Source organism: Lepidochelys olivacea, assembly GCF_965140295.1.
Source record: "Lepidochelys olivacea isolate rLepOli2 genome assembly, chromosome: 2".
Taxonomy (NCBI): Eukaryota; Metazoa; Chordata; order Testudines; family Cheloniidae; genus Lepidochelys; species Lepidochelys olivacea.
In genome coordinates, this window is record NC_140412.1 from 62,905,973 (window position 1) to 62,931,050 (window position 25,078).

General features: G+C 45.1%; 1 protein-coding gene across 2 annotated transcripts in view; it reads left to right on the forward strand.

Annotated features, from left to right (window-relative positions):
* The window catches only part of PDE7A (phosphodiesterase 7A), a 140,358-nt gene that overhangs the window by 66,285 nt on the left and 48,995 nt on the right, over positions 1-25,078 (forward strand). For both annotated transcript variants that reach the window (XM_084619612.1, XM_084619613.1), the window contains exon 2: positions 2,354-2,414. In XM_084619612.1, coding sequence (XP_084475738.1) covers positions 2,354-2,414 — 61 coding nt within the window. The remainder of the gene's footprint in view (positions 1-2,353; positions 2,415-25,078) is intronic.

Below are 25,078 nucleotides of genomic sequence, written 5' to 3' on the forward strand. Positions count from 1 at the left end.
AATTGGTCCCAAAACTGATCCATGAGGAACTCCACTGGTAACCTCCCTCCAGCTTGACAGTTCACCTTTCAGTAGGACCCGTTGTAGTCTCCCTGTTAACCATTTCCTTATCCACCTTTCAATTTTCCTATTGATCCCCATCTTTTCCAATTTAACTAATAATTCCCCATGTGGCACGGTATCAAACGCCTTACTGAAATCTAGGTAAATTAGATCCACTGCGTTTCCTTTGTCTAAAAAATCTGTTACTTTCTCAAAGAAGGAGATCAGGTTGGTTTGGCACGATCTACCTTTTGTAAAACCATGTTGTATTTTGTCCCATTTACCATTAACCTCAATGTCCTTAACTACCTTCTCCTTCAAAATTTTTTCCAAGACCTTGCATACTACAGATGTCAAACTAACAGGCCTGTAGTTACCTGGATCACTTTTTTTTTCCTTTCTTAAAAATAGGAACTATGTTAGCAATTCTCCAATCAGACGGTACAACCCCTGAGTTTACAGCTTCATTAAAAATTCTTGCTAATGGGCTTGCAATTTCATGTGCCAATTCCTTTAATATTCTTGGATGAAGATTATCTGGGCCCCCCAATTTAGTCCCATTAAGCTGTTCGAGTTTCGCTTTTGCCTCAGATATGGTAATATCTACCTCCATATCCTCATTCTCATTTGTCATGCTACCATTATCCCTGAGATTCTCTTTAGCCTTATTAAAGACTGAGGCAAAGTATTTGTTTAGATACTGGGCCATGCCTAGATTATCCTTGACCGCCACTCTATCCTCAGTGTTTAGCGGTCCCACTTCTTCTTTCTTTATTTTTTCTTATTTATATGACTATAGAACTTTTTACTATTGGTTTAATTTCCTTTGCAAGGTCCAACTCTATTTGACTTTTAGCCTGTCTCACTCTATCCCTGCATATTCTGACCTCAATAAGGTAGCTTTCCTTGCTGATCCCTCCCATCTTCCACTCCCTGTATGCTTTCTGCTTTTTCTTTCTCACCTCTCTGAGATGCTTGCTCATCCAGCTTGGTCTACAACTCCTACCTATGCATTTTTTCCCCTTTCTTGGGATGCAGGCTTCCGATAGCTTCTGCAGCTTTGATTTAAAGTAATCCCAGGCCTCCTGTGCCTTTAGATCCATAAGTTCTTCAGTCCAATCCACTTCCCTAACTAATTTCCTTAATTTTTGAAAGTCAGCCCTTTTGAAATCAAAAACCCTAGTTGCAGATTTATTTTTGTTAATCCTTCCGTTCAGTTTGAACTGAATTAGCTCATGATCACTTGAACCAAGATTGTCTCCTACAACCATTGCTTCTATGGAGGTCCTCACTACTCACCAAAACAAAATCTAAAATGGCATCCCCTCTAGTCGGTTCAGCAACTACTTGATGAAGGAATCCATCAGCTATTGCATCTAGGAAAATCTGAGCCCTATTATTATTACTAGCACTCATCCTCCAGTCTATATTTGGGAAGTTAAAGCCTCCCATGGTCACGCAGTTTCCATTAGTATTTACTTTATTAAAAACCTTAAAGAGGGCTCTATCCATATCCAAATTAGATCCCGGCGGTCTATAGCACACTCCAAGCACTGTCCCAGGGGAGGCTCTAGTAGTTTTCTTCCCTGGTTTATTTTTTGCCCAGACGGACTATGTCTTATCCATTCCATCGCTTCTTATTTCTTTACATTCTACCTCATCACTGATATACAATGCTACATGATTTTGTGAGGCAGCTGGAGAAGCAGTGGGGGGGGGGCGGAAATTGAGCACTCCTCATAGACCAATGGTTCCCAAACTGTGGGTTGCACCCCCTTAAGGAGGGATGTGGAGGAAGGTTCGGGCAGTTCAGTGGGGCCCAGGCCAGTCTCCATGGGGGCTGGTGGGAGGGGAGCGTCACCTAGCCCCTCCCCATTCCAAGTTCTGCTCCGTCCCTATCCCCAACTCTGCTCCGGCCCTGCATATGGCCATGGCTCTGCACCCAGCCATGGTCCCGGCTGCCAGCTCGAGCGTGATTCTGTTTGTGACTTCCGACGGTGGCTCACGGGAGGGGCGGGGCAGAGGTGCAGATGGGGGGTGTGACGTGAAAAGTTTGGGGACCACTGTATAAAACCCTTTGCTAGCAGTTCTCCTTTCCTGGCTTCTCTGTTACTAGTTCTCTCCTTCTCTTGGCACTTCTCTGCTCTTGCCAGGATAAAATTAGGATGCACTGTCAAAAACTGAATTTTTTTTTAAATTAGTCAATTTTAAAAGATTAAGTTGACCATGGTTCTTCAAAAGAGATGCAACTTAAGGATCAGACTAATTAATATCCATAAAATAGATTGATGTTTGTCTTTATTTTTTACAGAGACGTGGAGCAATTTCCTATGACAGCTCTGATCAAACTGCATTGTACATTCGTATGCTAGGTAAGCATGGCAACTTCTGTAAAGCAGCACTGATCTATTTTTGTGACTGTTTGCTTTAAAATGGTTGTGGTGAACTGTAGCATAATTTATAAATATTTTAAAACTTTTCAGTTAGTCCTTTTTTCTGCTGTCACTATTTTAGTCAATTTATTTTTCCATTTACTAACTACTGCAAAAAGATTATTCCATCCAAATATTGTATTTGGGATTGAGGCCCCATTGTGCAAAGTGCTGTAAAGATAGATATATATAAAGGAAACCATGGTTACTGTCACAAAATTTATTAAGATACCAAAGGCAGTGTTTCCTCATTAGTTTTGGATTTAAGGAAAAATATTGAACAGGAGAGGAATCTTACAGGTTTGCATGGGTGTATGTTCTTCTTCGAGTGATTGCTCATGTGTATTCCACAGTAGGTGTGTGTGCTCGCCATGTGCACCAGTGTCAGAAGTTTTTTCCCCAGCAGTACCCATAGAGGAGCGCCCCAGCAACCCCTGGAGTGACGCCTCCATGGCGCGGCATAAGGGGCGCTGCGTGCTCCCCCAACCCTCAGTTCCTTCTTGTCGCCAGTGAAGGTGCTTCGAAACTACTCTGCTCCAGCTTTGCTGCAACTTGTCCCCAGAACTCTTGTTCGTTCAGTGTATGGTACGTGTAGTTAGTAGTTTGATTAGTTTTAGTTTAGTTTAGTTCAGGGGTCTCAAATTTAAATGACCACGAGGGCCACATGAGGGCTAGTACATTGGCCTGAGGGCCACACCACTGACCCTCCCCCCACGCTGCCCCAGCCCCGCCCCCACTCCACGCCTTCCAGGAGACCCCGCCTCTTCTCACCCCTTCCCTGCCCCCATTCCAACCTCTTCCCTGAGAGAGAGAGAGAGAGAGAGACATTAGGCTCCGGGCCATCCTGCTGGAGTCGGCTTTGACCCCGACTCCAGTGCGCCGCTCCGAGTTGCCATCGGGTACCACGGTGTCAGCGCACGGCAACTCCCCACCTCCCTGTCCATGGGGCACGCCAAGAAGGCTAAGAAGAGGCCTTCGCCGCCGCGGCACCGGAGCAAGACTGGCGGAGAGGCTAGACCAATGTTGGGCAGTCTTCAGTCCCCATAGGCTTCTAGGCCTTCAACTCAGGTCGAGCAGAGTAGCCCGGCCCATTCGGAGCAGGCTTCCTCGGATGTCTGGATGCCCTCCACTCCAGAGGCCTTGCACGCTGCCCGGGACGTTATGTCCATGCCGGTACTAGGAGCACCGCCAATGTTGGCCCCGCGGTCCAGAGGCAAGCCGCCACTGGGATGTCCGCAGTCACCCCCGACTTGGTACCGCTCTCGGTCGAGGGAATGTTCCCATCGCCATTCAGAGACCATCCTGCGCGTAGTCCACGCAGGTCACCATCGACCCCCACCAGGTTGTCTGGCTGGGTTCCGTCTGACACAGACTCTAGACCCTGCTCCGCCTCAAGGAGCAGATAATGACGGGACACAGGCAGCCGTCACTGAAGGTCCTCGTCTCAGAAGGGCTATCGTAGCCAGTCGCGACGCGAACTTCGATGCCGTTCTTGTTCGTTGTCTCGCTCCAGGACCCCACCACGGCACCGCTCCCACAGCCCCGGGCGTCGATCGCTGGCCCCTCTCCGGCGCGGATCTGCCTTCTGGAGCTGATCACGGAGCAGCTGCGACCAGTGGTACCATTCCTCCACGTCGGGGTCGCAATCTCGTGGTTGGCACTGCTCCAGGCGCTGCCACTCCTCCCAGTCCAGGGACAGCGGCAGGTCGGACGTCAGCCTGGCCTCCCTTCATAGTTGTCCATAGATGGGTTGGGTCAGGCCAGCCAGGCTGAACAGCCTGCTCTGCCGGTGCCACAGCAGGTGCAGTGGCACCGGGCCCCGTGGCTGGCACAGTGGTACCAGTGGGCAGCGTGGCCCTGGACGCCCCCGGTGGGGGCTTGCTCCGTGGCCGGAGCTTCGGAATGGCAGTCGGCCTCCCTCTCCCGACCTCCGAGGAAGGAGTCGGTGGGACATGCATCTTCGGCGCCATGCCTGGAGGGCAACAAGGGGGTGGATCCTCCAGTGCTGGTGAATGCGCAGAGTACTGCGCCTGCCTCCTCGCCCTTCCCTGATGAGGCGATTACGGCCCCTCTGTCCCGCAGGAGGACTCAAAAGTCCACCAGGAGCTATTGAAAAGGGTGGCATCAAATATCAAGCTTCAGGCAGAGGAGGTGGAGGAGTCTTCGGACTCCCTTTTTAACGTCCTGTCTGCCTCAGAACCGGGCAGGGTGGCCTTGTCACTCCATGAAGGGGTTTTAAATATTTCAAATATTTCAAATATTCAAAAATTTCAAATACCTTCTGGCAAACCCTGGCCTCATTGGCCCCCATCTCTAAGAGAGCAGAACGCAAGTATTTTATGCCCACCAAAGGACATAAATACCTTTACACCCATCCTGCTCCTAACTCCCTGGTGGTTGACTCGGTCAACCACAGGGAACGGCAGGGCCAACCAGCCCCTAGTATGAAAAATAAAGATTCAGGGAGTCTGGATTCATTTAGGAGAAAAATGTATTCGTCCTCGAGCTTCCAGTTACAGGTGGCGAACCATCAGGCTCTCCTGGGCCATTATGAGTTCAATCTATGGGGCTCTCTGCCCAAGTTCGAGGACTTTCTCCAGGAGCATGACAGGAAGGAGTTCAAAGCTCTGGTGGAGGAGGATACAGCAGCTGCCAGGGCAACCTTGCATGCAGCGTTGAATGTAGCAGACACGCCGGCGCGGTCCATGGCCTCTGTGGTGTCCACGAGAAGGGCGTCATGGCTCCTGCTGTCCGGGCTGTCCAGTGAGGCACAGAGTCCTTGCAGGACATCCTGTTTGATGGCAAGACTCTGTTTGAGGAACCGAGGGACATAAAACTGCATGGCCTGAAGGACTCCCGCACTACGCTTAAGACTCTTGGCCTCTTTGTTCTGGCTCCGGCAAGACCTAAGTTTAAGTCGCAGCAGGCTCCCACCCAGGCCACCCACTCTAAAAATGAGCCCCCTTAAAAAAGTCGCAGGACTATAAGAAACGGCCGCAGAGACAGTCTCAGTCTGCCCCCCAGCCTGGGTCCTCCAAGGGCAAACAGGCAGGGAAACAGCAGTTTTGATGGGACGCCTGGGGCCAACCTACCAGTTCTCATTAGGGATCCACCCTCAGTAAAGCTTCCCTTCTCCAACCGGTTGTGTGCTTTTCTCCCGGAATGGTCGCGGCTGACCTCGGACTGTTGGGTCCTCAATTCCATCTCTCAGGACTACACCCTCCAGATTACCTCTACCCTGCCCAACCACCCTCCATCCCCGTCCTTCCTGGAGGACCCCCTCACGAGGCCCTGCTTTAGCAGGAGGTGGGGCAGCTCCTTGGCCTAGGAGCAATGGAAGTGGTGCCAGCGGAGTTCAAACGCAAGGGGTACTACTTCCGCTATTTCCTTATCCCGAAGGCCAAAGGCAGGCTCAGGCCTATCCTGGACCTGCGAGGTCTGAACCAGTACATGTTAAAACTCAAGTTTCACATGGTCTCTCTGGCTTCCATCATCCCCTCCCTGGATCCTGGGACTGGTACGCTGCTCTTGATCTGGAGGACGCGTACTTCCACATCCACATATTCGAGGGGCACAGGCACTTTCTCCATTTCACGGTTGGGCAGGAGCACTACCAATTTATGGTCCTCCCATTTGGCCTGTCCACTGCTCTGAGAGTATTCACTAAATGCATGTCTGTGGTGGTGGCCTACTTCAGATGTCATGACGTCCAGATCTTCCCCTATCTGGATGACTGGCTGGTCAAGGGCAGCTCCCGGTCGCAGGAGCGGGACCATGTAGTGCTCCTTTTGTCCACGTGCACCACTCTGGGCCTGTTGGTAAATGACACCAAGTCCACATTAGTCCTGGTACAATGCATAGAGTTTATCGGGGCGGTCCTGGACACCATGTCGGCCATAGCCTCCCTCCCACCAGACAGGTTTGAGACCCTGAAAGGGCTCATCGTCACAATCACAAGGTTTCCAGTGACAACAGCCAGAGCGTGTCTCTAGCTCTTAGGTCACATGTTGGTGTGTACATACGTGGTTCGTCACGTCAGATTCAGGATGAGGCCCCTCCAACTCTGGTTGGCCTCGGTGCTCTCCCAAGCCAGAGACAGGATGGACAAGGTCCTCACTGTGCCCGAACTGGTGATCGTCTCCCTTTGATGGTGGTACTCTCCGGGGAACATACTCCGCGGGGTCCCTATCACTGGAACTGGTGTCCGACTCATCGGACCTAGGGTGGGGAGCACATGTGGGAGACGTTCAGACCCAAGGTCTGCGGTCTGCACAGGACCTGGCCCTCCACATAAACGTCAAAGAGCTCAGGGCGGTCTGACTGGTGTGCATAGCCTTCCGCTTGCACCTGGAGGGCAGAGTGGTCAGGGTTCTCGCGGACAACATGGCCTCGATGTTTTACATCAACAGGCAAGGCAGGGTCCGATCCTCTGCCCGGAAGCCCTCAGGCTGTGGGACTTCTGTATAGCCCATGACATTTGCCTACAGGCCTACTGCCTACCACCTACCGGGTGTCCGGAACTTGTGGGCGGACCGCTTGAGCAGGGACTTCTCCTCTCAACATGAGTGGTCTCTTCACCCAGAGGTGGCGCTCAGACTTTTCCAAGAGTGGGGAACTCCCCAGGTGAACCTGTTCACAACTCTGCAGAACCGTCGCTGTCCCCGGTTCTGCTCCAGGGGAGCAGGGGTGGGGAGGGGAGCTGGGACAGGGCGCTATCTCCGATGCCTTCCTCCTGTCCTGGTCAGGCCAGTTTCTCTATGCCTTCCCCCTGTTCCCCCTGATTGGCAGGGTCCTGGAAAAGATAAAGATGGACATGGTCCGCGTCCTCCTGATTACCCCAGCATGGCCCAGGCAGCATTGGTAGGGTACCCTCACGAACCTGGCGGTCGCCCTGCTGTGGTCATTACCATTCCACCTGGACCTGCTCTCCCAGGACCAGAGCCACCTCCTCTTCCCCAACCTAGCGGCACTCCACCTCACAGCATGGCTGCTCAATGGTTAGGCTGGGAGGAAAGGACATGCTCGGAAGGGGTTCAACACGTCCTCTTGGAAAGCAGGCAACCCTCCACATGCCGAGCCTACTTGGCAAAGTGATCTTGGTTTTCCCGATGGGCAGCTGAGTGGGGTGTTCCCCCATGACTGCCCCGATTCAGCTCATTTTGGACTACCTCCTTCACCTTAGAGCCCAGGGCCTGGAGCCCTCGTCTGTCAAGGTGCACTTGGCAGCCATATTGGCCTTCCACCCTCCGGTGCAGGAGCATACGGTGTTCTCCCATGCCATGACTGGCCGATTTCTTAAGGGATTGGATCGTCTCTTCCCATAAATTAGGCCCCCTGTCCCACAGTGGGATCTGAATTTGGTGCTGGCCTTGCTGACGGGCCCCCTGTTTGAGTCGCTAGCTACGTGCTCCTGGTCACGCCTCTCGTGGAAAGTAGCCTTCCTGGTAGCGAACACGTGGGCTGGGTGGGTCTCGGAACTGAGGGCCCTGACCTCCGATCCCCGGTACACGGTGTTCCATAAGGATAAGGTCCAGCTCCGCCCACATTCTTCGTTCCTCCTGAAGGTGGCCTCCGCCTACCACATGGGTCAGGACATTTTCCTGCCAGTCCTCTGCCCCAAGCCCCGTGTGTCCAATGAGGAGCACCGCCTCCACACGCTGGATGTGAGATGGGCTCTGGCCTTTTACCTGGAGTGGTCTAAGCCTTTCAGGAAATCCTCGCAGCTATTCATTGCCTCGGCTGAACGCATGGTGGGTTGGTCGATCTCCACTCAGCGGCTCTCCAACTGGATCACCTCGTGTATCCGTACCTGTTATGATCTGGCAGAAATCCCTCCGCCATCAATTGTGGGGGCGCACTCAACTAGGGCACAAGTCTCGTTGGCTGCCTTTTTGGCCCATGTCCCCATTCAGGACATTTGTAGGTCTGTCATATGGTCTTCAGTTCACACTCGCATTATGTGATGGTCTCCCAGACCAGGGAAGACGCTGGGTTCGGCAGGGCTGTTCTCTGTCCCATGAGTTTGTGAACTCCTACCCACCTCCAATAGATATAGCTTGGAATCACCTATGGTAGAATGATCACACATGAGCAATCACTCGAAGAAGAAAAGACAGTTACCTTTTCCATAACTAGTGTTCTTCGAATTACGTTGCTCATGTCTATTCCACATCCTGCCCTCCTTCCCCTCTTTTGGAGTTGTGTGGCAAGAAGGAACTGAGGGTGGGGGGAGTGTACAGCGCTCCATATGCCATGCTGTGGAGGCACCACTCCCGGGGTCGCTATGGGCGCTCCTCTATGGGTACTGCTGGGGGGAAAACTTCCGACACCAGTGCACGTGGTGAGCACACACACCTATTGTGGAATAGACATGAGCAACACATCTCGAAGAACACCAGTTATGGAAAAGGTAACTGTCTTCTTTGTGTACCTCAGTTAAATTTGTAGAAAAAATAGATTTAATGGGTGGCAATTACCTTTGTATGGTCATTTTTAAACAATATTATGTAAAGTCTATTTGCATTGCGTACTTTTTATTGTCCCTGATTCAGTATGCATATAGCAGAACATTTTAGCATCTGTTATTTTTTGTTCTAATTAAAATTGAGTGGTTTATTACAGAGTAAATATTTGCATATAAGAATAGTTTTGTCTTACACTTGTAAAGTTCATTATAGAAACTTTCTTAAATCTCAATCTTGAAATAATGATGTGAATTAAAATGGAGTAACTGAAGCAGGACTTCTCTGCTTTCCTGCATGTGCTGCCTGGGCTTAGGATGGGAAGAGCACCCCATGGAGCTGGGAAAGTGCTGAGGGTGCTAGCTTGACGGGTAACTCTTTCCCATCCTGTTCCTCTGTTCAGCCCTAAGTAGGTGAAGGGGTGGGGTGGTGAAAGTATCCCAGGATTGTCTTCCTCTTATTCAACCTTCTGGGAGTCAGCCCCAGCTTGACTTCAGTCTCCTAGAACTTGACAGGGGCAGCATCCAGGGAAATGGCCGGGCCAGCAGCCAATTAGGGGGCCGGAGACTGTATTAACAGGTGGGAGCTGGATGGGGCAGTGCCTATAGAAAGTACAGTAAGATTGGGGTTTGTACCTACTAGAGAGGGCTACAGGGTGTAGGGCACAGGATGAAGAGGGAGCTGAGATCGGTGCTTGGGGAAGGGATGATACTAAAGTGTCCTACTTATTAACCAGGAGCAAAAGGAAGAGGACGTTTCCCAGATTGTGCATTTCAGGATGACTTTTTTCTGAAATGCTCATACACAAAGGGGAAATTTCCCCCTAAGAATTCAAAAGTGAGGTACCAGACCAGAAAAGTAATATAACTCGCTTAAAAATCGTGAGGATTTTCTTTTTTTGGTATCATGATTCTTCTTTGAGTGATGATCCCTATGTGTATCATGCGCCTGTGTCCAGAATTTCTCGCAGGCATTGTCCATTGGCTTGCACACATGCAGTAGCTCTCCTTATGTTCCCAACCAAGGTCATAAAGGGCAATGTGGGCCAAAGCCTTTCCAGTTTCTTCCTACCACCACATGGTTTGCATCAGAATTTTTGGTGTTCTCAGCTCCTTATTATTGCGTCACTCCTATAAGAATGCTATATAGTTAGTTTTTTAGTTTTAATAGTATAGTGCAGCATAGAAAGATAGCATTTTTTCCCCCTGAGAAGCCTGGGATTATGCCCAGGGTTCAAAAACTGTTTCCTTCTCTAGCTCCTTTTCTGTGAACAATAAACATCAACACTCCCTATACTGCCTGGGTGAGGGTCACATTTCTGCCAAGTCCAGCATCTCATTCCTTTCCCCCCAGAACTCATGGGGGTCGAGACTCAGAAAACACCTCATGGAGAAGGCATTGAAGCCTCGGTCAGATTTCGGCTGGGGCCCCACCCTGTACATCAGCCTCAACAAGCAAGTAGCACCCCTCCGAGCGCAAGGTCGGGAATGGAGGCTAAGTCTGTTAAGCCTAAAGAGAACGCTTCACACTAGAGTAAGGAGCACTCTCTTAGATGGAAAGGCAAGTCATCTATGTCTAAAATTATCCTGAAAAGAAGGGATCACTTCCTGACCCCATCAGAGTTCAGAGAGCCAGCATGCATGGGCACTGAAGTCTTAGGCCTGACTAAATCTTCTCAACAAGAGAAAGAGGCATGTGAGGGCATGGATCTCATGGTGCTGAAGATGGAGGATAGACAGTTCCTGGTGCCTCCATCCACTGCGGGAACCCAAAGGATACCAATAACGATAATAGCCCCAGAGTGAGCCGATAGCCATGGTAACCAGAGAGGCTCCAGTTCTACCCATGGACTCTCCTCATTCTTCAGGATGGATGGAGACATATGTTTCCCCAGAAGACGTCTTTGCTCTCTCCGTCTGAGTTCACCAGTCTATTGGGTCCATTTATATTCTGGGATGTTGTTACAATGGAGGAGGAGTCTGTCACAAGGAGATGGAGTTATTCTCCCATTCTCCCTGACAGTCTTGAAGCACAACCATCATTACTGTCGGTGCCGCTGTTGATCAGGAATCTGGCCTTCTGTTCCAATGAGTCTGTAGGAAACTTTGTGGCACTGAGGTCAGGCAGCCCCAGACAGAACCCCTAGAAGTTCAGGGTTCTGATCTTCCACAAGACCTGATTGGCAAGGGACAGGTGGTACCCTCTTCTATGGGGTTCCTTTCCACTGATGGGTCCATCTGTTGGTGATACTGGGACTGTAGGAGCCCTATCCCAGATACCTCGGATCTGTGCATGAGTCCTCCTTGCTATCGGGCTCAACGGGTAGTGATCAATGGCTCCATGTCTAGTTGGCAGCCGGTATCAAGTGGAGTGCCCCAAGGGTCGGTCCTGGGGCCGGTTTTGTTCAATATCTTCATAAATGATCTGGAGGATGGTGTGGATTGCACTCTCAGCAAATTTGCAGATGATACTAAACTGAGAGGAGTGGTAGATATGCTGGAGGGGAGGGATAGGATACAGAAGGACCTAGACAAATTGGAGGATTGGGCCAAAAGAAATCTGATGAGGTTCAATAAGGATAAGTGCAGGGTCCTGCACTTAGGACGGAAGAACCCAATGCACAGCTACAGACTAGGGACCGAATGGCTAGGCAGCAGTTCTGCGGAAAAGGACCTAGGGGTGACAGTGGACGAGAAGCTGGATATGAGTCAGCAGTGTGCCCTTGTTGCCAAAAAGGCCAATGGCATTTTGGGATGTATAAGTAGGGGCATAGCGAGCAGATCGAGGGACGTGATCGTTCCCCTCTATTCGACATTGGTGAGGCCTCATCTGGAGTACTGTGTCCAGTTTTGGGCCCCACACTTCAAGAAGGATGTGGTTAAATTGGAGAGAGTCCAGCGAAGGGCAACAAAAATGATTAGGGGACTGGAACACATGAGTTATGAGGAGAGGCTGAGGGAGCTGGGATTGTTTAGCCTGCAGAAGAGAAGAATGAGGGGGGATTTGAAAGCTGCTTTCAACTACCTGAAAGGGGGTTCCAAAGAGGATGGCTCTAGACTGTTCTCAATGGTAGCAGATGACAGAACGAGGAGTAATGGTCTCAAGTTGCAGTGGGGGAGGTTTAGATTGGATATTAGGAAAAACTTTTTCACTAAGAGGGTGGTGAAACACTGGAATGCGTTACCTAGGGAGGTGGTAGAATCTCCTTCCTTAGAGGTTTTTAAGGTCAGGCTTGACAAAGCCCTGGCTGGGATGATTTAACTGGGAATTGGTCCTGCTTTGAGCAGGGGGTTGGACTAGATGACCTACTGGGGTCCCTTCCAACCCTGATATTCTATGATTCTATGATTCTATCACCCAGCTATATGCAATTGGCCCTGTCAGAGGATTCAGAGGAGTAAGGTGAACCAGATCTGATGGCTCCAAGAGCAGTCTCGTCATTGTCATTGGGTGAGGTGGTTACCCCATCATCTCCGTCTCCCCTGGATGACTTTAAACAATACCAAGAGCTCATGCACAGGATAATGGCAGAGCTACAAATCCAGCTGAAGGAAATTCAGGAGCCTCAGCACAGCCTACTAGACATTCTTCAGCCTTCTGGACACAGCAAAGTGGCCCTTCCCATCAACTAGGTCATCATGGAACCAGCAAATATGGTTTGGCACACCCTTACTACTTGTGTTCCCACCTCCAAGAATGCTGAGAAGCACTACTTTGTCCCATCCAAGGGGTGAGAGTTCTTTTTGTCTCACTATCCGCCAAACAATCTGTAGTGCAGGCAGCCACAGAGTGGTCCAGGCACCAGCACCCAAAGGCTCCTTCCTGTGATAAGGGACATAAGAGACTCGGCCTTTTCTGAAGAAAGGTATTCTCTTCCATCTCTCTCCAGTTCAGGATCTCTAATTATTAGGACCCCTTGGCCAAACATGATTTTATCAATTATGCTAGATTTCTAGAGTTTAAGGACAAGCTTTCTGAGGAGAATAGAGCCTGCTTTTAGGCCTTAGTGGATGAGGGCAAATTGGTGGCCAAAATCTCATTCTAAGCTGTGGTGGACGTGGCAGATACCACATCCAGGGGGATGCCTATGGCCACTGTCATGAGGACAGAACCGTGGTTACCATCCATGAGGCTTGTGAGGAATCCATTAGCCTTGCTACCTACCACCATCAGAACTAGTTTGACGACAACAACGTTGTGATCACAGCCCTTTGAACCCAAAGAGAAAAGCTTTCTGTGACTCGCAAAACTATGCATCTTCCTGTCAGAAGCAGAGCTCTTTCCATCAGCTCAAAGCTGAAGTTCAAAGAAGGATCCAAGAAATCAAAAACAAATGATGGGAGGATAAAGTAAAAGAAATCCAAGCATTTGCTGACAGACATGATATGTGGAGCTTCTTTTGTGAGACAATGACCCTGTATGAACCAACCTCATGTGGCCTCACACTATTGAGATCTGAAAATGGTAGTACCCTTCTTAAAGATAACTAATCTATCAAAGAGCGCTGGAAGGAACACTACCAAAAGTTTCTAAACTGAGACTCCACTGTGATTGATGACACCATTGACTCCATCTCTCAGCACCCAATCTGGAAACTCTTGCCAACCCACCAACACTTGAGGAGGTCCTCAAAGCAATTAAACAAATAAAGAACAATAAAGCACCAGGTCCTGATGGCATACCAGCTGAAGTACTAAAAGTGTGGGGAGAAACACTGACTAACAAGCTTCATTTGCTGCTCCTCAAAATCTGGTGCACTGAAGAAATCCCCACTGAATTACATAACGCTAACATTGTTAACATTTTCAAAAAGGGATATAGGGCCAACTGTGGCAACTGTCGAAAATTTCCCTTCTCTACATCGCAGGGAAAATTCTTGCTAGAATTTTACTGAATCACCTGCTCCATCTTGCAGAGGAAGTACTTCCAGAGTATCAGTGTGGCTTCACAAGGCACCATCCACATGATTTTCTCAGCCAGGCAGATCCAGGAAAGATGTCAAGAACAACACCAGGAGCTGATTATGACCTTTATTGATCTGACCAAAGACTTTGACTCTGGCAACCATTAGGCTGTGTGGAAAATCATGTCAAAGCTTAGCTGCCCAAGCAAATTTATCACCATTGTAAGACTCCTCCATGACCAGGTGACTGTGTCCATCCTGTGCAGTGATTCTACCTGTGAGCCCTTTCTCATCTGAACTGGTGTAAAACAAGGTTGTGTACTGACACGCACCCTTTTCTCCATTTTCTTAGCAGCTATGAAAACATTAACCCAAGACTGTCTCCCACATGGCATTGGTATCCAATATCAGACTGGCGGCAACCTCTTCAACCTTTATTGTCTCCATGCCAGAACTAAAGTGATATCAGCAACAGTTACCAAACTCCAGTATGAAGATGATTGTGTTGTACTTGCACACTCAAAGGAGGATCTACAAACAGTCCATAATTGCTTCTCTGAAGCTTACAAAAGCCTAGGGCTGACTCTGAACATCGTCAAATCAAAAGTTCTCCACCAGCCAGTTCCTGGTCAATTATCAGACGCAGCAAGGAAGATCTATACTGACAGAGAAGAAGTGGAAAATGTAGAATACTTTGCCTGTCTTGGCAGCCATTTCTCACAGAACGCAGACATAGACCTTGAGATTCAGCACAGAATCCACTGTGCCAGCCTTGCCTTTGGCAAACTGTCTCACCAGGTGTTCAACAATCACGACATCAGAACACACACTAGACTTTTAGTTTATAAAGTGATGATAATCCCAACTCTCCTCTACGGCTGTGAGACTTGGATGACCTATAGAAAATACCTGAAAAACGTAGAACACCAGCACTTTCTTAGGAAGATCCTCAACATAAAGTGGGAGGATCACCACACTAATGTCAGTGTCCTCACAGAGGCCAACATCTTTTGTGCTGAGGCCCTGATTATCAAGCACCTGCTGAGGTGGAGCAGGTACTGTGTGTGCATGCCTGATATACACTAACCAAAACAATTGCTGTATGCCTAACTCACCAAAGGAGAAAGGAAAGGGGGAAGCCAAAAGAAACACTTTAAAGACATCCTCAAGATAAACATCAAGAGATGTGGCATCAATACCACACACTGGGAGACAGTAGTCCAGGATAGGGATAACTGGAGAAGACTTGTCAGAGAAGGAACCTCCACTTTTGAGGAAAATCGTCTTCCCCTGGTAGCAGAAAAATGCCAGAAAATAAAGGACAGACAGCTGTCACGCAATGATCATAGCCCAACCCTGACTTCCAACACCACTTGCAACATCTACCAATGGGTCTGCAGCTCAAGGATTGGACTCCTCAGTCACCAAAGGACCCATAAAAAATAAAACCTGTGAAAGAGATCATCCTCGACTTCGAGGGATCAACGATGACAACAATCCTCAGGTTTCCCTAGAGAGAGGCAGAGTTCCATCCAAGATCTGCCCTTTGACACTGTTAACCTGCTCCATGAGAAAATGGATGAAGTCGCTCCACTCTCTCAAAGATGCAAGAACAATTCTTCACCAGCTAGGCATCCCAAGAGGAAGCATCATAAATAGGGATATAGGGCAAGACCCACCTCTTCAGCCCTTTTATCATCAGTGTTCTCAGGAGCCACAATGTGAGAGAGTGAGCAGGAACCCACCCTCTGCATCATCCACCACCATGTCATATTCTAACCTCTGGCAAAGAGTTTGTTTCATCCACATCCCTTTATTGCTGCTTCTTTATTCCCCTATTCATATGTTTGAAGGCTGCTTTACTCAATTTGTCAAAAGCTGGAGGGTCCTAGCTACAGACAAATGGGTATTGAAGAGTACCGATGGGGGCTTTCTAAATGAGTTTCTGACTACTCCTTCTTCAAACCCCCTTCCCGATTGCTCTTCAGGAACCTCTCCTCTTATGAGGTAATTTTATGAAAAGAGGTGTGAGCTCCCTGCTCCTCAGGGGAGCCACAGAAAAGGTTCCACCTCAACACCCTGGAAAGGGAGTCTCTATTCTCCTTACTTCTTGATCTATGTCAGTTAAACCAGCTTATCAAAAAACTAAAATTCCACAATATGCTTGGCATCAATAGAGAATGGCACATGGTTCATGGCTCTCAAAATGAAAGATGCATATTTTTATACAGATATCCATTCAGCCCACAGGCGATGCCTCAGGTTCCTCTTTGACCAAAACCATTACCAACTCAGAGTCCTCCCCTTCAGTTTGTCCACAGCACCCATGGTTTTTTCAGTGGTGGCTGCTTGGACAAGAAGAGGATTTACAATTTTCCCATACCTCAGTGACTGGCTTCTCACAGGAAACTCTTATAAGGAGGTCCACATCATGACCCATATTCTGCTCAACCTTTTACCTTTCCCCTTTCCAAGATATCTATGTCAATCATGAAAAATCCACATTTTGACGACTTCTGGGGAATTCTGTGCATGCACAGAATTTATGTCCACCACAGATTTCTTTGCTTCCCCGCAGAGAAATGACTCCCTGATGGGGAAACACAGGGAAGTCACAAGAGCAGTCATGCAACCCTCCCCAGCAGTATGTTTCGGGTGCCAGGGCAGCCGGCAGAGACATAAATTACTGTGGAGAGGAGGTGGGACTGGGAAAGACCCGGCTGGTGGCTTCTACCCTGTGCTATGCTCAGCTTCTAGTCCTGGCTGGGCTGGGGAGGACGGGACTTCCTCTTCCCCGCTTGGCATCCGGGGCTGCGTCAGACCCACCCTGATTTCTCCCCCAGCTTCAGGAAGCTCTGCAAACTCCCCCTTGCCCCCCACTTCCTGCACCCATCACTCCTGAGCTGCACGGGGAGGGATCTCTTAAGAGGGAGCTGCATCCCCATCTGCCCAACCCCCCTGCAAATACTTCAGAGAGCTCTTGAGTGGAAAAAAGATCCTTATTTTTAAAAGCTTTTTGAAAATGACTGATTTGTTTTCCAGTTGGTTCATATGTTGGAATGTTTTTCCTTATTTTGTTTTTAGGACTAAAACTCTATACTCATACTTTTTTGCAGCATGCATTGCAGGGTTCTCCAAAGTGCCAGTTATCTTACTGTATATAGTTTGTGTTCCTCTACTTAGGTACAAGAAAGTAAATTCAGGTCTGAGTTTCTGTAATATGAATTTTCTCACTTTGGGGATTTTTGTCCCTTAACATTAGTGAATTTTACTTAATTTTTGTGATTTAATTGTGATGTGACACTTAGTGCCTCTTCTTTTCAATTAGCAAAGTGAAATTTATTGTTTCAAAAACATAAAAATGAATAGCTTATTCCCTAAAACGGGAATGATAATATGTATCCAGCTTTTTAAAGTGCTCTGAGATGCAAGAAGATTGAGGTACCATAGATTCTATTCTAATGGGGATAAGGATTTGGTTTCTGGTTTTCTTACTGGTTTCTGGAATTTTATGGAAAAATATGGAATTGTATCAAGAGCATAGAAGTGGTGTGGTGATGCACCATAATGCAGTTTTGGAACACAAAAGAGGACTCATTACTGCCATTTGAATACTGTACAATCAACTTGAAGGCAATATCTTAACTTCCTATGATATGTTTATTATTTTTCTTTTGAAAGGCCAGAACTGGAATAGAATTAGAGCTATAAAAACATTCAATATTGTATTCTTAATTTTAATTTTGTACATATTTTGAATTAATTTGCATGTTGTAGAACACCTGAAACAGACTTACTGTGATGAGCATAACTCCCTTGCCTGTAATTTGTTGTATTTAATTGCTAACTTGTCAAATGAACTAAGTCCTTAAAAGAGGAGTTGCCCTGTTTTACTCTGTGTACTCTGAATCTTACTGCCTGGATACTTGTATCACTATTATAATACACATTGCTACTTTCTCATTGGTTGGTGGTCATTCTGTATTCCCAAATGTTAAGCTCACTTTATTTGTACAAATTAGTAACTATTTTTTTCATTAGTGTTGTCTTATGAACAGACCTGGGAGAAACCAATTAAAGTTGCATTAAACTTTCTATAGAATAGTTGTAGATTCTAGCTGTGATTCAGATAAAACTCAAATTTTGATTTAATTTTAAATTGGTAATGGATAAGAAAAAGATAATATAGTGGCTTTCTTTCAGGAATACAAATATTGTTAGGCAGTCTTCTGCACACCTTTGCATCGTACATCATACAAATAAGTCTACAATCACAGAACTGCTTGGCTTAAGTGTAATTCCTTAGCAACAGAGGTAAAAAACATAGTAATATGGTTTACCTTTAATTTGATTAATAAGTTGATACTCCAAATGAACTATATATAACAATTGAATGTAACTGAATAACATAATTTTGGGGGATGTTAAAATAGTAGGGTTGTCAAGCGATTAAAAAAATTAATTGCGATTAATCGCACAATTAAAAAAATTAATCGTGATTAATCACACTGTTAATAATAGAATACCATTTATTTAAATATTTTTGGGTGTTCTCTACATTTTCAAATGTATTGATTTCAATTACAACACAGGATATCAAGTGCATAGTGCTCACTTTATATTTATTTTTGATTACAAGTATTTGCACTATAAAAAAACAAAAGAAGTAGTATTTTTCAGTTCACCTAACACAAGTACTGTAGTGCAATCTCTTTATCATGAAAGTTGAACTTACAAATGTAGAATTGTATATAAAAACACTGCATTCAAAAATAAAACAATGTAAAATTTTAGAGCCTGCAAGTCCACTCAGTCCTACTTCTTATTCAGCCAATCGTGCAGACCAACAAGTTTGTTTACATTTGTGGGAGATAATGCTGCCTGCTCCTTGTTTACAATGTCACCTGAAAGTGAGAACAGGCATTCTCATGGCACTGTTGTAGCCAGTGTTGCAAGATATTTACATGCCAGATGCGCTAAAGATTCATATGTCCCTTCATGCTTCAACCACCATTCCAGAGGATATGCGTCCATGCTGATGACTGGTTCTGCTTGATAACAATCCAAAGCAGTGCAGACCAACACATGTTCATTTTCATTATCTGAGTCAGATGCCACCAGCAGAAGTGTGATTTTCTTTTTTGTGGTTCGGGTTCTATAGTTTCCACGTTGGAGTGTTGCTCTTTTAAGACTTCTGAAAGCATGCTCCACACTGCGTCCCTCTTGGTTTGGAAGGCACTTCAGATTCTTAAACCTTGGGTTGAGTGTTGTAGCTATCTTTAGAAATCTCACATTGGTATCTTCTTTACGTTTTGTGAAATCTGCAGGGAAAGTGTTCTTAAAATGAACAACATGTGCTGGGTCATCATCCAGACTGCTATAACATGAAGTATGTGGCAGAATGTGGGTAAAACAGAGCTGGGGACATTCAATTCTCCCCCAAGGAGTTCAATCACAAATTTAATTAACACATTATATTATTAATGAGCATCATCAGCATGGAAACATGATCTCTGGAATGGTGGCGAAGCATGAAGGGGTATACGAATGTTTAGCGTATCTGGCACATAAATACTTTGCAATGCCGGCTTCAGAAGGGTCCTGCAAATGCCTGTTCTCACTTGCTGGTGACATTGTAAATAAGAAGAGGGAAGCATTATCTCCTGTAAATGTAAACAAACTTGTTTGTCTTAACGATTGGCTGAACAAAAAGTAGGACTGAGTAAACTTGTAGGCTCTGAAGTATTACATTGTTTTGTGTTTGAGTGCAGTTATGTAACAAAAAGAAATCTACATTTGTAAGTTGCACTTTCATGACAGAGATTGTACTACAGTACTTGTATGAAGTGAATTGAAAAATAGTATTTCTTTTGTTTATCATTTTTACAGTGAAAATATTTGTAATAAAAATAATATACAGTTTGATTTCAGTTACAACACAATACAATATATATGAAAATGTAGAAAAACGTCCAAAATATTTATTAAATTTCAATTGGTATTCTATTGTTTAACAGTGCAATTAAAATGGCAATTAATGCCAATTTTTTAATCACAATTTTTTGGAGTTAAACGCGTGAGTTAACTACGATTAATCGGCAGCCCTATAAAATTAACAGAAAGACTACTTAGAACTTATCCTATTGGCTTTGTTTGGCTGTAATGATTGTGAAATTGCTTTCTCTAAAGTTTGCAGGCTTTTGGAATCCAAGTCTTGAAGAGAGGTTCAAGTGACCCCAATTGGAGTGATGTTACTGTGGTACAGCAGTATTTCCAAATCCTACCTAAAACATAACCTTATGGATACCTAAATCAGCAATTCTCAACCAGGGGCCCGGGGCCCCCTGGGGACGCTGCAGGCAGCTTTCAGAGGGTCCGCCAAAATAAACCAGACAGAAGGGCCAGTGTTAGGCTCACTCTCGCTAGGGTCCAGGGCAGAAAATCTAAGCCAGAGCCCGGCCGCCCAGGACTCAAGCCAAAGCCCAGGCAACTTAGCTTTGTGGGGCCCTGGGCAATCGCCCTGCTTGCTACCCTCGAATGTCAACCCTGGCTTTTAATCTACTGGATATGCAGAAAACCAGTTGTGGCCAAGGTGGGCTCTGGGATTTTTATTGTATGTTGGGTGGGACCTCAGAAAGAAAAAGATTGAAAATCCCTGAAAATAATGGGAAAACCTTAACTGACTCAATCAGTGTCAGTACAACTGAACATTGTCAGCTTGAGATGGCTACTCTCTCCTTCTCCACTCCAAAAAATATATTCAGCCACTCTGGCATTCTCCAAAAGCATTTTTCAGTCCAGATTCAGACCTTGGATAATGGTTCATCTTCTAAAAATAGAAATACAGCACTGTAGAACTCTTCTGCTGTTTGCGCTGGTATCTTGTAAGCGTGATCCAGCTATATTGACCCCAGTCAGCTGTTTCTGATAATAGCTACAGGGTAGCTTTCCTCAATGTTCTTCCTTAGGCTCCTGTAGATTTTCTTGATTTCCTTCTGTTCTTACTGTGTTTTGGCTTTTCTGCTCTTCTCTGCTGCCTCAAGATCCATTATGGGGAGCCCTGGCCAATATAGGGTTTGGAAGTTATGGGGCATTGAGTGGCCTACTCTAAACTGTCTGCTTTGGTGATAAGGCACCTCTCTCTGCTAGATCTGGACTACTTACCCTATACAATCCCCTTGCATAGTGTACACTTGCATAGTGTAACCCACACACCTCCTGGGTGTGGTGCTTTGTCCCCTCTAGTGGCACCGAGACCACTTAGATATTAATGAGTCTGTCTCAGCCTTAGCTAAGGGCCGTGTGGCTTTTGACTCATGCAGTAGAGGCTCATGCATTCAGCTCGAGGTGCCAGGTTCGATCCTGTTTGCTGTGACCGGGGTCTGTCGGTGTTACAATAGCTCATCATCACTATGGGGGAAGAAAAAGCCAAAAAGCTAACAAAGGTAGAAAATTAGCAACCTCCCCTCAGCAACAGTTATCCCCTGATTCCTTTTGTCTTACTTCTAATATATGCAGGCTATTCTCTCTTTTCCATTTCAACTCTGAGCCTGATCCTCTTCCCCTAAACTAGGGCATTCCTCTGGCTATCCTGCCCTGTGCAATTTCAACTAGTTAGCCAAGGGAGCACTCTCATCCTTCTCTTTCTGTTCTTTCACCCATCATCTTTTTCAAGCTAGTTTCTCCCTTTGCTGGTACCTTGATGTCTTTTGTGACAGACTGCAAATCATCCAAGTTCTCCACCTATGCTAGAAATAAAACGGAGTTTAGTACCCTGAGCCAACAAAAATAGCTAAGAATGTGCATACATGCACACTAAATCGGAGACTTCAGCGAAGAAGATTTTTCCTTCTTTTTCCTTTGAAGAGGTTGAAGTTTCTTCTTTATCTTTTTGGTCCTCTTTGAATTGGTGGATTTTTAAAAAATCACTTTTAAATGAGTGCAGTGGTGATTAGGGACTACCATTCAGCAGTCACTAGAGATGTGTGTTGACTTACTCTGAAAAGAGTAGTTTTATTAGGGTTTGTCATGAATTTCAGAAAAAAGCATGGGAAGACAGAGAAGATGTTTAAGCTAATCCCCCTGAAGAGGATGATTGCATTTCTCAGTTAATAAAGACTCTTGTTCTTGTAGTCTGGGCGGCTGCTTCCAAAAATCTAGCCAGTAAGCAAATAGAACATTACTGGAAAAAAGATTATGAAGCTTTTGTAATAGACTTAAAGGATTTTGTAGTGATTGTTACCATAGTTCAGATATCCCCTTGATGAAACTTTTTAAAAGGCTAAAGCCAATCTTTAACAGAATGAAATAAAAGGATGAAAGAATTTCATTTGCAGTACTCTTTGTAATATCATTTGTTTCTCTTACTGGAGGTGTGACTTAGCTTTAATTCCCAGAAGAATTATTTGGCTTTGATACTGGACATTTTTCAGGGTCTTAAAGATTCATGGAGGCTCCCTTTGTTCTGAAGAAAGCTGCTCTGAAAAAAGATGCTAAACTCATTCCATTCGTAAATATCTGGGTGACTCCCAGTTGTAATGGAGACAGCCCATTTGTTCCACCAGGCCAACAGGTATTTATCATTTCTGGTTTTCTGTGTATTGGGAACAGTCTTCCCCTAAAATGAGGTCCAAGAAGTGACAATGAAGGCTTGTCATCCCAAGAGGACTGCTTGTAAAAGGCAAGCATTGCTGTTTCTTCTAAGAATGGGACTGAACTATTACAGACAGATGGTCTCTATAGATTATACAGTCTCCTGGCTTCCAGGGTTCCTCTATACTCCCCTCCATTCTAAATAAAGTCCTCCCTTCCTTCCAGTTCAGCCAGGAGATGGTCTTTTTGTTTTGAGCTACCGTTCAGAACCTTTAGGCGCCTTGCAGCACTCCACTTTTTCCAATATTTCTGAGGCAAATACTTTAGGTATTTTAATGTATTAAAAAAAAAACCAACAGGAGATTTTTGATGGGTACTAGGTCTTTACCTTTCAACTGCTCAGTGAAAATATCTCTTTTCCACAGACTCTTTTCTGCTTATTTGGGAAATTTCTACTCTGTACTGTAGATATAAAAGCATTCCTTCCTACCCCTGTACTGTCTCAATACAGTTACCTCTGTTTCATTATTGTCCATATGCATCATTAGTATGTTGCTCTTTCTTTTCTGCTACCCATCCCATCATGTGTGTTTCATTCTTTCAGTCAGAAACAGTGCCTTTTTTTGTAAACCTATTGCTGTGTTTCACTTGGTGAACTTGCAAAACAAAATTGCTCTCAAGCAAATAACTTGAAGAGCCCTTTGCCATCAACATCTTTGCCACTGTGGGATTTTCTTTGCCACTGTGGGATTTTGTGGCTGGTGAAATATGTTACATAGATTCAGTGAAGGGAAATGGTCATCAGGCAAGTCTCCTTTGCTATAATCCTTTAACCTTGATGATCAGTTTAATAGTTAAACTATTCCTTCCTCTATATCTAGCCCATTTTGGTAGAATACAGCAATGGAACCTGTAGGTTACTTAAATCTTCAAAGGAAAATTAAAAGTGACCTCCCCTGGTATGAAGTCTTCAAAATTTTCTACCATTCAAAGGCCATGGCTTCATAATGTTTGGGAGAAATATGGGCAATTGAATAGACTGGCTCAGCTGTCAAACTCCAGACCCTGGCACGTGGGAACTCAAAACACAGTAGAAAATATTTTTTTAGGCTTCGCTGAGGCATGATACCCATTAGTTTCTGTTATTAACAGGAAACTCCCAAGGAAGTCTTCAGGTGGTGTTTCTCTCGGAGCTCCTCATACTATTTTCCTTTGCTTTCCCTTTTATTCTTGATGTGTTTTTTGGTACATGATGATGTGACTCAAGTTTAGCAGCTGTACTCTGCCTGAGAACGGGGGCAGTCCTATTTGCCAGTTTCATATGAAAATATCAATGTACAATCTGAGTTCCCTCCCTCTTCTCCATCTTTTGATTTTTTCTCTCTAAAGTTTTTCTTTTACTAGACTTTTTTTTAGAAGTATTTCCTAAGGTCACATTACTTATCCAATGAATCACCAGTTCATGTGCCTCGCAGAAGAGTTCTGCAGTGCTACCTTTGTATCTTCTAGAGAGTGGAATGAACCACTCTTTTAGCTGAACATCTTGGAGAGTCTTATAATTTGACATTGTCTTTGTTAGCCTGAGAGGTGAAGATTACTGCATGGATGGTGGTGAGATAAGCTTTCCTTTTGCTGAAATCTTCTATTAGCAGTTTCACAAAGGACTTTCAGACCTTTAAAAACATATACAAGGAAAGAATAACTGAAAACATTTCATACCCCTCAAGACTGTGTGAATATATAAATACTTCATTATAATACACAACTTGGATCCTCCTCATCTTTGTGGTACTCACACATTGTACCTCTCAAGATACTACTTATATAAAGTGCATTATTATATGTATTGCCAAATAGTAGTGTTTATATATAAATATAAATATATAAAATATTTTATATAAATATATAAAATTTCTGCAAAACTATCCATCATACATACTGTTGTATTACTATTCACAACATTTTTGTATCTTCAGCTACAATGCTAATCTTAGTAAAGTGGTTTGCTACTTGGTTTAATAATGTGTTTAATTTAGTTCTGTGAATAAATTAGTTGGAGAAGCAGAGAGGGAGAGATGAAACAATTTCAACACAGTGGAATGGTGGCAGTTACTGGAATTTAAGTACCTACAGATTTTTCTTTAGTGCTCACAATTTTTTAAAATATAGTCTTTGTCATCCCCATTAAATCCCTAATTATGACTTATATGAAAACTGCTTTCTTTGGAGAGAGGACTGTAATATACATTCAGGATTTCATTAATAGAAATAGAGCAATTTTGAGAATGGTCTAATGTTTTAACATTGAGTTAGACTTGAGACAAACATAATATTAAATTGATCTCATTTTTAAAAGCTGAAGGGATTTTTTAATTCAGGTGAATTCTCTTGTCTCAATGAATGAATGAATTACTTACACTGATCAGCTTTCAATTGGTAAAACACGAATGCAGAAATCAACTAATATGTTAAGAAATACAGTATAGTGTATTAAGTATAAACTTAATTGTTTAAGTTGCAGTAGCAAATACCTAGAAACATACTGATGCTTTAAAATTTTAATACTGCGTTTTGATATTTGAATAGGCTATTTTGTAATGTTCAAACAGCTGAGCACAAGTAAGTAAATGGTAGCGGGAAAATGTTTT